Source organism: Dendrobates tinctorius, unplaced genomic scaffold, assembly GCF_039654945.1.
Source record: "Dendrobates tinctorius isolate UK_male_01 unplaced genomic scaffold, ASM3965494v1 ptg000003l, whole genome shotgun sequence".
Lineage (NCBI taxonomy): Eukaryota > Metazoa > Chordata > Amphibia > Anura > Dendrobatidae > Dendrobates > Dendrobates tinctorius.
This window is the reverse complement of record NW_027361671.1, coordinates 63,862,501-63,876,588: the sequence shown is the minus strand read 5'-3', so window position 1 is coordinate 63,876,588 and position 14,088 is coordinate 63,862,501. Positions and strand designations below refer to the sequence as shown.

Genomic DNA, 14,088 nt, shown 5'->3' with positions numbered 1-14,088 from the left:
AAAGGTGGACCTACACCATATTAAACTAACTTTTGTTGATGTTTCCCGGTGTTTCCATTATTTTGTCCAACCCCTGTATATATTACACAATCATATAAGCATACACAAGCACTCTGCAAGTAACACAACTGGACATTACAAGTATAGGAGTTTTAAGGACATCCCAACAAAAGGCATTAATAAGGAGTTGAATTTCCACCCCACAAGCCCCCTTCCCTCTTGCAGCACATCCATATTCGTCTATCAGAACAGCCAGATGGAGAGAAAGAGCCAAAAAGTGGTAATGATAAAGAAAAGAATGAACCAGAGAATAGTCAAGGAAGCTACAAAGCTCAAGAGCCAGAAGTACAAAAGTGTGTGGCTAGGAGTCGGACGTACAATAAGTCCATATACGCCTTATGAAATTCTACCTGGCTGAAAAAATCAGCTACATCGCATTGGCTCCACAGGGTGCATTCCTGTACGAGCTTGGATGCTAGTTTGTGTGCCGGTACCACCTGCTCAGCCAAGTGTCCAATTGCAGCTTAACATGCTTTCAGGAAGATTGTAAGCTGCCATTAAATCCCCCATCCTTCACAAATCAATTTTGGACAATTTTTTGCTTACTAATTTGTGATAACAGTTTGGGGGAGGCACTTTTCTGTTCCATCAGGACTGTGCAACTGTGCACAAAGCAAGGTCCATAAAGCCATGGTTGGAGTTACGGTGTGGAGGAGCTTGACTGGCCATACAAAGCCCTGACCCACCAAACTCGAAGGGATATTATGAGCCATGCCTTCTGAACAACATCAGTGTCTGACTCGACATTTCTAAATGAATGAACCAAAATTCCCACAGATCTACTCTAATATCTTGTAGAAAACTTTCTTAAGCATCACTGTATGCTTTTATAGCTGGGATATGGAGAGGGGGCAACCCAGAGTCCAAAAGGTTACTCCATTTCATTTCTTATTCGTCTATAAGCTTGCCGACTAAACAATTTAATAGAGGGAAAAAAAAAAGCACAAATCACACATTTCCTACCTATGGTCTGTGGTTCGGAATCAACCCTCATTCAGAAATCTTCTCACGTAGCTGTAGCAGGGCTTCTGAATAACAATAAAACCCGCTATATATCTATTGTTTTTGTCATACAGAGACCAAGATAAGCCTGGCAAGCTCCAAACCTCCTTCCGCTCATCCAGCCCTGCTTAAAGATTTAACCTGCCTTTTGCTGGCTCTGTGCTGTAGAGGTGTTTGTTGAAATATTTAGAGTCACGCCGGCACTTGCCGCACCCGCTATCTAGGTCACAAATTCTACTTTTTGAGAGCATTCGCAGTTATTTTGTCAGCTGGACAAGTCAGAGGGTTCAGATTTTTTTTTTCCTGTGGTTTGTCTACAAACCAGAAGCATCTCTCTCCTCCTGTCAAAGACCCTTTATCTCCATTTATACCAGGCATTAAACTGTAAACTACAAATTGCTATGACTTTGGGAGGAGACTTTGGGAATGCTGTTCTGTTTCAAGTCATAATATGTTATAACGGGATCAAATATTTTAAATGGCCTTTTATATTGTGCAATCAAATTTTCAAAAACACTCCCCGTTGTCCAGTGTGAACATGTGCGCTGATCGCACTGGCAATTTACTTGTTTCAATCAGTTATAAAATGTATAGATTGTTGGCATCCAGTTGTATAAACAGTACTGGAAATAGCAGGAGAGTAGGAAAACAAGCAAACTCACAAACATTGGAACTTACAAACACATAGGATTATTCTAAGACATACAAATTGCCTCTGAAGAAAGAAAGATTATATTTGTTCTGGAAGTAGCAATCCTAAAAGTCAATATCGACCCTTTAACAAGCCTTGCCACATGACATTTTTTGGTTTGACTTTTATCCTATTTGCAGACACTTGTTTAGGGGTGTTTGCCCTTCTGTAAATGTCTTCTTCTCTTTGGTGGCAATTTGCATATTTAATTTCCAAGGAAGCATTGCATGGCCTATTAGTCTCCTTACAATGACATGTCACTGTACACAAAACAAGATTTTTATCCTTAAGCTCCAGTACCCAGCTAAATCAGATCTCGTTTTGCACTGATGAGGGGCATATAACCCTAAACATGTCTGCAAATAGGATAAAAACCACACCACAAACTCATGTGGCAACGCTCATTAAAGGGTTAATATTAACTATTAGGATTGCTACTTCCAGTAGGTGGCACTAGAATTCATCTATTCTTCCTCTCTTCAGAGGCAATTTGTACAGTTAATTTCCTAGAGTCGCATCACCCGGCCTGTATGTTTTCTTACACAGGCATGTCAAGTATATCACTTGACATTACCTTTAGACCCCATTTTATCAATGTTGTTTATTGATGCTTGTTAAATCAATTTATCTTTCATTGCCAAGAAGCCCTGAGAGATCAGCATCTGCAGAAATGCTGGCAAACAATACCTTGAGGCATGACAGTCTGCGTGAGTCGGGAACCTGCAGTTGGTGCAATTGAATTGCAATAGACTTTGTACTTGACTCCCTCAAGGGCAAGAGTGTTGGACAGACCCACAAGTCCAAGTTTAGCGGCACTGTAGTTTGCTTGCCCAAAGTTTCCATAGATTCCAGCTGCTGACGAGGTCATAATTATCCTAAGGAAAGTAATATGTAGAGTTAAAACGATGTCTCTTTGTTAGACTACATAATTAATCAATGAGATTTCATTACATTAATGTAAAGACTAATGGAGCATAACAACCAGTGCTTGTGTATTCCCAACTTATACAATGCCATGAGAGTATGGTTACAGAATACACTAGTTGTGCGTTTTGCTCTCGTCACATCTGCGCCATGGTGGCAGTTTATAAAACATCTGATGGACCACGTTATTTATAATACAGGCTGTAGGCCGGTTCCATCAGTCTGTCCCTTTGATAAGAATAATAGTATTGCATGATGCGACGGGGGCTCTAAATAGATATGAACCCAGAGTAAAGGCCCAGACACAGACTTAAGTCAGCCAAACCGGCCAACGTAGGCCAGCTCAGTCAACAGTCTAAGGCATACGGGAGCCTCCAGACTCTTGCCCAACTGATGAGGCTGGGGAGACCAGGATCATTTTATATCAGATTTCAGACTGCAGATCCATAAGTCACTGCCAGAGGAGTGTGGCAGCAGCTCTCAGAACACAGGCGTACTAGGCATACCGAGTATGGAGGAGTCCGGAGAAACAGATGCCAGAGGAACGATCGTCCGAACCACTGATCGGCAGGCAGCCATCTATTATGTATATAGCCCCTTACACAATCGCTTTCATTAGCTGCGATTTAACAACTTTATAACAGTAAAGTGAAGCAAAACATAACCAAATGATAATAGCATTATTTATAGATGCTGCAGAGCTATCTCCACCGATGATTAAATGGCAAAGGAAAAAACATTTCTATCAAACAGCACATAGGTATGTTCACACATGGCAGACCTCCGCTTGTACTGATCACTACCGCAGCGGTGCATCTAGACCTGTCAATGCGCCATTAATGAGGACCAATAAACTATAAACACGTCACTCACATCACTTATTAGCCCGTTTACACAAGCCGACGGACAAAGATGTCAAAAGAACAACGGTGTTCACTGCAGCACATTCCCCATTCACGTGGAGTGACGCGCTGCCAATAAGGATTTTTTTTTTGCCAGCATAAATACAATCGCCCAACAAAACAAGCAATTAGCTCATCCACTGGGTAATCGATAGAAAGTTACACGGGTCACTACATATGTCCGTTCACCAATTATCTACTCATCAAGATGGAGTGCAGCTTTATGGCATATAGAATAGTATACAAGGAAAGAATGGAAACTGTAAAACGATTAACAGTCAAAATCACAAATAACGTCAGACAACTTCACTACTTCTGACTTTTTGTGATTTACCTCAATGGCTAGCTTCATTCCAACAAGAATAAATGCAGGAACAGTAGATTATAAGGCCACGTTCACACTATCAGTATTTCATCAGTATTCTACATCTGTATTTATAAGCCAAAACCAGGAGTGGAACAATCAGAGGAAAAAGTATAATAGAAACACGTCACCACTTCTGGATTTATCATCCTGGTTTTGGCTCACTAATACTGATGTGAAATACTGACCAAATACTTAATGTGTGAACGTGGCCTAATTATTACGATTACCTGATGTCTGTAATCCAGCTCCATCCTGCACCTTGCCTTCTCTTTACACTGTGGGAAGCACAGCACAGTCCTACATGCTGCCAATCCACGTTTGCTGGCTGTGTAGTCGCCCGTTCACATGGGCACGCTTACTGATCGGTGCACTCAGACTGACATTTTTCTCCGCAGCGCACGTCCTACTTACACAGGATGATCTGCTGCGGAGAACGATCATCTATTGTGCAAACCTAAAGTTTCTTTCAACCAACATTCGTTTAGTAACGACTGCTCATGAAGACAATCGCTCATGACTATCTTGCAGCGTAAATCGACTTTAACCGTCTCACAAAAAGGGCATGAATTCCTTTTTCAATATAAAGAACTTGAAGGTCAGTAAATTCTAAATGTCTGTCTATGTAACATTTCCTGAACAGCAGGAACCATTAACTCAATAGCTTCCTATACATAATATATAAAGGGAATGTCTATGAGAAACAGCAGTGATCGGCTGTTAGTCGGGTGTGTTGACAGTCAGACCTAAAAGAAAGTCTGTCAGCAGTTTTTTGCTATGTAACCTGAATGCTGTAGGGGTTAAAACACAGATTTCAGGAATGCATCTATTATCAAGCTCTGTGCTGCTGTTTACTTGCAATGATTGTTTTAGCACCAGCAGTTTATTATTAGTCTGACCCGGCAGCTTGTGCCTGGCTGTCTGACTCCTCCCCTCCTGTGATAAGCAGCTCACTCTCTATAGACACAGCATAGAGAGCCTGGTGTGGGCGGGGTTAGCTTCCTCAGCTCAGATTCATGCTAAATCTAATCTGGTTTTGTCTGAACCTTCTGAATCCAATAAACTAAGTGACACATCATTGGATTCAGGGTCTTTTTGGCTGCTCTCAGATGAGGTAGCAAGAACCTGCTGACAGATTCCCTATAACAGATAATTTGCCATACAATTCAAATAAAGGGGAGATGCAAAAGGGAGATCCGCCTGTATGATGTACATTATAGAGACATCAAAGAGATCTGTATTCTTTCAAAATTAACCCAATATATACACTATTGAAAAATATTTAAAAAATGCATATATTGGCCAAACACCAAGAAGAGATTCAGCTAACATAGAATATATTCTCTGGGAGGAAATTCCTGAATTAAAAGGCAATAGATGAATGTGCTAATCACAAACGTGCCGCAAAGCAAATAAAATCAACATATTTAGATAATCCTTAAATAGATGTGAAATTCATCCACCGCTTTAGGGAGAAAACAATCGCGAAAGTCAATAATAGTTCAAGCTGGCTGGAAACTATCCAGATTTCATTCTGAACAGATGCTGTAAGATGTGTATGCACTTCTATCAAAGCCCAGTTGGCAAAACAGCTGCTGGCGTGCCACACGCGCTTCCATTATTGGTTATTATCAAGTCCTGGGTGGCAGAGGCTAAATCAAAATGTGTCCTAGAAGTTTAACTATGGTGATTGATATTTGTAAGAAGTAGTGAGCGGTGTAATAACCAGTATGAGCTTTCCCTTACACACATTTCAATATCCCGCCTAGTACTATACAACACTTCTACGAGGCCCATGGCACCAGGCAGTTTACAAGGCGGTATAGTGCTCATCTTATCGTGTAATGGCCACTGGGAAATGAGTAAGTGGAAACTTGGCGGCTATTAAATACTGAGATGGGAAGAATTAATCTTCACTAACAAATTAGAAGACCGATCCAAGTTTTCTTCCTACTATGTCATTGTACAGGGAATCTGTCCGTCTGATCAAATCCTCTTAAAGCACCAGTCCAACATTTGTTTATTTTTATTTAAACAATGCAATGGTAAAAAACTAATTGAAGTTTCCTGACTCTAGTATTATACTTACCAGCCGCTGTCTTAAGCCGATCCCAACTGCGCTTCAGTCCCGTGCTGCCATCTTGTGACCGCAGCTTCAGAATGACCGGAAGTGAGAGGTGACGGTCACAAGCTTTCAATGTCAGCCTGAAAGCCTCTCTCTGGCCCCGTTCTGGCTGTCCAACTTTAATGACTTCCAGATCACCCAGGAAACACTGAAGTGCAGGTCACAAATTGATGGAGAACGGCTGGAGCGGTGCTGATGACACATGAAGAATGCAGCTGCTAAATATGAGACTAAGCACAGGAAACTTAGATTAGGAGTACCATCCTAGCTAGGCAACAAAAAAAAAAAAAAATGATGGAGTGGTGCTTTAAGCCTTCTTTACCTGAAGGCAGGTCACAGAAAGTTGAATCAAGTGACACCTTGATATCTGTAATCTGATGTCATATGCCAGAGAAATGCGCATACCTCCCAGGAGGGGCCGGGGAGCATACCTCCCAGGAGGGGCCGGGGAGCATACCTCCCAGGAGGGGCCGGGGAGCATACCTCCCAGGAGGGGCCGGGGAGCATACCTCCCAGGAGGGGCCGGGGAGCATACCTCCCAGGAGGGGCCGGGGAGCATACCTCCCAGGAGGGGCCGAGGCGCATACATCCCAGGAGGGGCCGAGGCGCATACATCCCAGGAGGGGCCGAGGCGCATACATCCCAGGAGGGGCCGAGGCGCATACATCCCAGGAGGGGCCGAGGCGCATACATCCCAGGAGGGGCCGAGGCGCATACATCCCAGGAGGGGACGAGGCACAGGTCCAGCCAGCTTCATATCAGTGCTTACAAGCACTAGCGCACAAAGGATTATATGCACTGTTCTACTAGCTTAGGAAATCGACCACCGCTAATAAACTGCAGCAGTGGCTGGTAATCTAGGCAACGGAAGTCCGTAAACGATAAAATAAAAAATGCCTCCATTCTTGAGAACAGAGAAGATTTTTATAAACAAGTAAATTACAAAATTGCTTATTTTTATTAGAATTTTGCGGTGATAACCATTGAAGAATGAACCTGTAAAGGGCATCTGTCACCAGAGAGCAGCATGATGTAGGGCTAAAGACCTCGGTTCCATGTGTACACTGTGCATAGGCAGAAATCTGCCAGTGGTGTGAGTGGTGTTACACAGAGCTCAACACTCCGAGAACTGCTAGATCCGCAGCAGAGAAAACAGGGATTGTATCAAAATGACAACAAGCTGCTCAATAAGCCTAGACACATCACTGGAATTAGAGTCTCTGACCCTACATCATGAGATTAGGTGCAAAAACCCAGTGATTGGTTCCTTATAAGCGACAGTGGCAGAGGAGAAAAACATTGTTGAAAGACTTTTACTCTAAAAGACTATAGTAATCTAAGTAGATATAAAAGGTCATGTTAATTTCCATTCTCTTGAGGCCACAGCCAGAATTTCAGATATTACATCAAAGCTATCCATTTCTTTGACTATGGCTTCAAATAGAAGGTTTGCAAGTGAAGATGCAGCTTCTTATACTGAAGAAAAGCACTGAGCTCAAGGTCACCGACAAGAACTGTAAGCATAAGGGATTTTATTTTCTTACTAGTAAGAGGTAATTGACCAGTAAACTCTAAACTTAGCACAATCTTACAACCTTTCTATGGAAATAATTTGGACTATTATGCTCTTCTAAAGTCTTAGGCCCTAATCTGTCTTTTAATGCAAGAGTTGCTTAATTTCCACCTCTGGCAAGTAATAAACATTCTTATCACAAATTAATTACAAAACTACCAGGTTTAAGAAAGGCCATATGGACATATGTCTTCAGCCCTGTTCACACTGCGTCTTCTGCAGCGCATTCTGATGTTTCCCCCTGAATTCCTTAAGAATGTGATTCGGATGAAACCCCCAACAAGGCCATAGACTGCTATGCCATGAACGGCGTTCAGTTGTACTCAGTGTTATTGCAGTGTATGGGCTTGTTGGGAGCTCCTATGAATCCCATTCTTAAGGAACTTCAGGTGGAACCCCAAAATGCACTGCAAAAAACAAAGTGTGAACAGGCTCTTTCCTGTTATACTAGTTCTGATTAGATCATAAGTGTCACAATCTGGGCTTTTGTGTTACTTTCTTGCACTAATGGAACTTTAAGGGATTCTTCCATTGTAAAAGGAATGTGTCACTAATATTACTTGTAATAATTAAAAGCAGATTGTGGAATTCTTTTTTCTCCAATCTTTTTTTATTCACTTATTACATATTTTGTAGTTTGAGTTTTTATCTTCTGAACGTACCTGTTTTGCCTCAGCTTTCAGCAATAGGTCTTACAGCAGCCACATGGGCAATAAAAGAGGAGATATTCATTGATTTCTATGTGAGAGCTAACTGGACATGCTCTGTGATCTGTGCAGTGGTCATTGAGCAGAGAGGGAGGAGGTGAGCTGCAAGCATCAGCTATTGTAAATTATGTTATTCTGTGTCCTCTGTATTTTGGAGTTACCCTACTCTGTGATAATACAGTAATGAGGTAACTGCCGAAAAGGTGACTACAACAGAACAGGAAGTATAAGGCTATGTTCACATGTTGCATTTTTGCTGCAAGCAAAATCTGCTCTCTTGGCAGCAAAAAAGTTTTTCTGCTTTTTTTGCTCTGCATTTCAGGTATATTTGCCTCTTGTGCACGCCGATACAGTATAGTGTCTGTTGTTCCTAAATTTTCCACGCCAAAAATGCAACAAAGCGTTTTTGCACTTACTCATTGCGTTCCATGGGTGCAGCAAAATGCTGAAATATGTGATATGCTGCAGTTTTCAGAAACGCAGCAGTATTCCAATTCAGTCGGGAGAAAAAAAACTGTATGAGATTTCAGAAATCGTATAGCTATTGTTGGTATTGTAAAACGCAGCTTTTAATTTGCATAAAAAACGCTGCAAAAATGCAACGTGAGAACATAGCCGAAGCCCAATACTATCTTTAGTCGCCAAAGTGGGAGGACTTTTTATAAATGATATGGAAAATAAAATAGAGAGAATATTTCTCATGGAAATTACACCGCAAGTCATTTTCTGATTCACGCTAAACATATTTATACCATTACTCCTACAAGCTTATTGCATTGAGGCCATTTTTACCTAGAGCACAGGGAAGTTCAGGTAATTAAGTCAGTTTGCCATTGCAATTTAGTTCCCAAGCCTTTTTGGGCCGGAGGAGTGTGCGTCGGACTCACTGATTACATAAAACAATTCCATGTCTATGCAGAGTGCCATACAGATATGAAAGGGTATGAACAAGCAGGCACAGACAAAAGCCTTGTGCCAGAACTATGGCAAAGCTGCAGAAGGAAGTGAACAACGTTTCACCACTGTCTGAACAGAAACAACGCAAGCACTAACTTTTATTTAAGCCCTCACCAACACTGCAAGTCCTGACAATTGTTTTTCCTCTAAGCATCACTTGCGCTATATACAGTTGTGTGAAATAGTGTTTGCCCCCTTCCTGATTTCCTATTCTTTTGCATGTTTGTCACAAGTAAATGTTTCAGATCACCAAACAAATTTAAATATTAGACAAAGATAACAGAAATAAACACAAGATGCAGTTTATAAATGAAGGTCTTTATTAAGGGAAAAAGAAATCCAAACCTACAGGGCACAGTGGGAGAAAGTGATTGCTCCTAAACCTAATAACTGATTGGGCCATTCTTAGCAGCAACAACTGTAATCAAGTGATTGCGATAACTGGCAAGGAGTCTTTTATAACGCTCCGGAATAATTTTTGCCCACTCATCTTTGCAGAATTGTTGTAATTCATTCACATTGGTGGGTTTCCGAGCACAAACTGCTTTTTTAAGGTCACGCCACTGCATCTCAATCGGATTAAGGTCAGGACTTTGACTAGGCCACTCCTAACTCTTAATTTTCAATTTCTTAAGCCAATTAGAGGTGGACTTGCTGGTGTGTCATGAACAGCTGACCAGACATTCTCCTTTCGGTTTTTCTTTTTTTGCTAGAAAGCAGAATTTGGGGTTTAATTTACCACAGCAAGTCTTCCAGGCCCTGAAGCAGCAAAACAACCCCAGATCATCACACTACCAACATATTTTACTGTCGGTATGATGTTCATTTTCTGAAATGCTGTGTTATTTCTATGTCAGATGTAATGGGACATACACCTTCCAAAATGTTAAACTTTTGTCTTGTCAAACCACAGAATATTCTCCAAAAAGTCTTCGGGATCATTAAGCTGTTTTCTAGCAAAACAGAGACAAGCCTCTATGCGCTTGGCAGTGGTTTTTGTCTTGGAACTCTGCCATGCAGACCATTTTAGCCCAGTCTCTTTCTTATGGTAGAGTCATGAATACTGACCTTATCTAAGGCAAGTGAGGCCTGCAGATCTCTGGATGTTGTTGTGGGGTCTTTTGTGTCCTCTTAGATGAGTGGCTGCTGAGCTCTTAGGGTAATTTTGGTCAGCAAGCCACTACTGGGAAGGTTCCCTATTGTTCCATGTTTTCGCCATTTGTGGATAATGGATCTCACTGTGGTTCACTGGAGTCCCAAATTTTAGAAATGGCTTTATAACCTTTTCCAGATTGATCGATTTTAATAACATTTGCTCCAGAACTTCTTTGGATGACAACATGATGTCTAGCGGTTGAGGAACTTTTGGTCTACTCCACTTTGATAGGCAGGTCCTATTTAAGTAATTTCTTTATTGAGAACAGGTGTGGCAGTAATCCATCCTAAGTGTGGCTAGGGAATCTGCACTCAGCTTCCCAAAGATGTGATAAACCACAGTTAATTTATGTTTTAAAGGGGGGGGGGGGTGCAATCACTTTTTCACACAGGGCCCTGTAGGTTTGGGTTTATTTTTCCCTTAATAAATGTCTTCACTTATAAACTGCAGTGTGTTTAGTTGTGTCATCTTTGTCTAATATTTACATTTGTTTGGTGATCTGAAACATTTAAGTGTGACAAACATGTAAAAGAATGGGAAATTGGGAAGGGGGCATACACTTTTTCACACAACTAACTGAAGGATTTATAAAAAAAAAAAAAAAAAAAAAAAAAAGGGTAATACAAATAATCAAAGTGTATTATTTATTATATCATAGCAAAGAACAAAAAAACAATGTAATTTCATACCTTCCAAACTTTTGATTCTTCATGTGATTCCATGCTGCTCTAGAGACCAGAAACGACCCTCTCAAATGAACTCTATGAATAATATCTATAGCAAAAAAAAAGTATCCAGAAGGTCAAGACATAATTTATCCATGATTAACAAGAAATCTAAAATATGCAAAACAGTTTCTCCTGCTTCTAGCTGCCCTAATACCCTTAGAATCCAGAGTCACTGCTCAATTACAGCAAATATAAATCCCTGCAAATTGCTTGGATGTGGAATGGGACAATATTCAGAGGACGAGTACAATGACAATTGAAGTAAAAACAGATCTGTTTGTTACTTTTGGAAAGTTTCCCAATAATCAGGATATAAAAATGTATTTTTAAGGTTTTCCAAATAGCACAGCTGCACACTACTCCACTTTCAGCCTGGGCCGTATTTTCAGCTTGTTTTGCATAAGACACTCGTCACCAGTGATGGCGCTCTAGTTATTGCTGGCTTCCCAGTATGATGTCACCAAAGGTATGCTACTATCCAGATCCAGTTTCATTCTCAATTATATTATAAATTGAGATCTTAAAAGGAGCTGCTTAGGACTTAACAAAGGTGATAAATATCAGATCTGTTTAGGTCCGACAGATGTTGGGGTCCTATACAGATCAGTGGTTTTCAGCTTTGGTGGGGGACGTACACTGACTACGTAGGTGAGCAGCACAGCTCCTTACACTGTGAAGTGCCGGCTGATAACTGGACCTCAGCTCCTATTAAACTGAACAGTAGCGCAACTTACGTCCTATCAAACTTCAACACAGTCCAATAATTGCACCGCATGCAACAGGACCCCAGACATCACGGACTACTGGGGGCCTCCGACAGGTCAGGAGTGTATATACTGTAGCTATTGCACAGAGGGGAGCAAGTGGCTCTCAGCTCCACAACAGTTTTCATATGGATGTGTGTTTGAGAAGAGCCCCCCTACAACCCAAGACCAGTCACATGCTCTGCGACCGCAATCATAACGCCCCCGCCTAAGACACCGCAACTGGCCACTACACTCTGATAACAGAAGAGACGATTCCCTGACTGCAGGACGAGTAATGGATCTTGCTGTAACGCTCAGCAGCATGGAGCACTGCAAGTAAGTTACTCTACTGCTGCATGCACCGGGACAATTAAAGCAAACCCTAGGCCACATCTCCAAAAAAAACTTGCCTAAGTGCTGCCTCCCTAAGCATGGGCCCTGCCCATTCATTCCTACTTATAGCCTATTTCTATGGGTAGAGAGTTTCCATGGAATATGAGAGCTACACTGCAGTTTTTCTGCTCCTCTGCAGATTTCTACAGTCCGTGCCATAAGAGCGGGTGTTCAAGGCAAAAGCCGGCACAGCTAATTTGCAAGAGAGCTGAAGGGAAAATAGGTATGGTGTCCTTAACAAATAATAACTGGTTAAGGGTGAAATCTAGAAGAAGCCTTGGTTAATTTTAGAAAGAATTAGACATTTATCCTATTATATACTGTCCTATATCACGCTCCTTAATGGGAAAAGACACGATTCCACTCTCCCGTAGGACACTGCTCCCAAGACAAAACGCTTCAACAGTCAGGAAACATGAAGCTTTTAGTGCTGAGGATAGGGAATATAGGTCAAACATCGCAGAAACAAAAATACCACTTAGTAAAAGGTTTTCATGATAAAAAAGAAAAGAAAAAATTAGCAAAACTATGAAATAAGTAGCATGTCATGCAGATGCCTGACCCTGGGCTTCAGCTTGTTCGGGGCATCGAGGACTGGGATATCGGACATTCACTTCGAGCTGAGGTGGGGGGAACTTTGAACAGAGGAACATTTTTCTAAATGACTGCACTGTAAAAGTAAAGGATTAAGATCGCATACTGTTAGATTTCATCTTAGGCTGTGTTCACATGTTGCTTTTTTGTTGGCTTTTTTTTCTGCAGGCCAAAACAACCTGATCTCTTGGCAGTAAAAATGCTGCACACAAAAAGCAGGTTTTTGCTGCTTTCTTGCTGCATTTTTCAGGATTCTAAAGTTCAGCTCTTTGCTTCCACCATACAAGCAAAAGCAATACAAGGTGTTAGGCATTTGAAGCTACTTTGGGAGGGTCAATATGACAGAAAATACCCAAAAGTGACACCATTCTAAAAACTGCACCCATCAAGGTGCTCAAAACCATATTCAAGAAGTATATTAACCCTTCAGGTGCTTTACGAGAACTAAAGCAACGTGGAAGGGAAAAAATGCACATTTTACTTTTTTCACAAAAAATTTACTTTAGACCCAAACTTTATTTTTACAAGCGTATCAGAAGAAAATATACCACAAAATTTTTTGTCCAATTTCTCCTGAGTACGTTGTACCCCATATGTGGGGGAAAGCCACTGTTTGTGCACATGGCAAGGCTCAGGAGGAAGGGAGAACCGTTTGACTTTTTGAATGCAAAATTGGCTAGAATCAATTTGCGGGTGCCAGGTTGCGTTTGGAGACCCCCAGATGTAACTAAACAGTGGAAACCTCACAATTCCAACCCCAATGCACCCCTAACCCTAATCCCAACCCTAACCCCAACACAATCCTTACCACCCTAGCCCCAACCCTAACCTCAACCAAACCCTAACCCTAGCCCCAACCCTAACCCTAGCTCTAGCCCCAATTTTAACCCTACCTGCAAAGAATGGGAAAAAACCCTTTATTTTATTATTATTAAAAACCTATGGCGGTGACAAAGGGGGGTTTGATTTACATTTTTTTTATTTTGATCACTTCCATGGGGTCTATCACAGTGATCAAAATGAACCAAGAGGAAAAATCTATTGTTGCCGAGTACCGGCCAGCAGACCTCAGCAGGTGCACTGCACATACGCCTGCCATTTTTTTCCAGGAAGATGACGTGAAGGGCCGGAGGACAGAGCTGGAGGGTTCGGGGATGGCAGAGGTA

The 14,088-nt window shown here is 41.5% G+C and overlaps 1 protein-coding gene across 1 annotated transcript in view; it reads right to left on the bottom strand.

The window, feature by feature from the left end:
• Window positions 1–14,088, bottom strand: part of HSD17B4 (hydroxysteroid 17-beta dehydrogenase 4) — a 397,700-nt gene that overhangs the window by 258,031 nt on the left and 125,581 nt on the right. The window contains exons 7-8 of the mRNA XM_073554879.1: window positions 11,151–11,235; window positions 2,441–2,628 (exon numbers count right to left, since the gene is read on the bottom strand). Coding sequence (XP_073410980.1) covers window positions 2,441–2,628; window positions 11,151–11,235 — 273 coding nt within the window. The remainder of the gene's footprint in view (window positions 1–2,440; window positions 2,629–11,150; window positions 11,236–14,088) is intronic.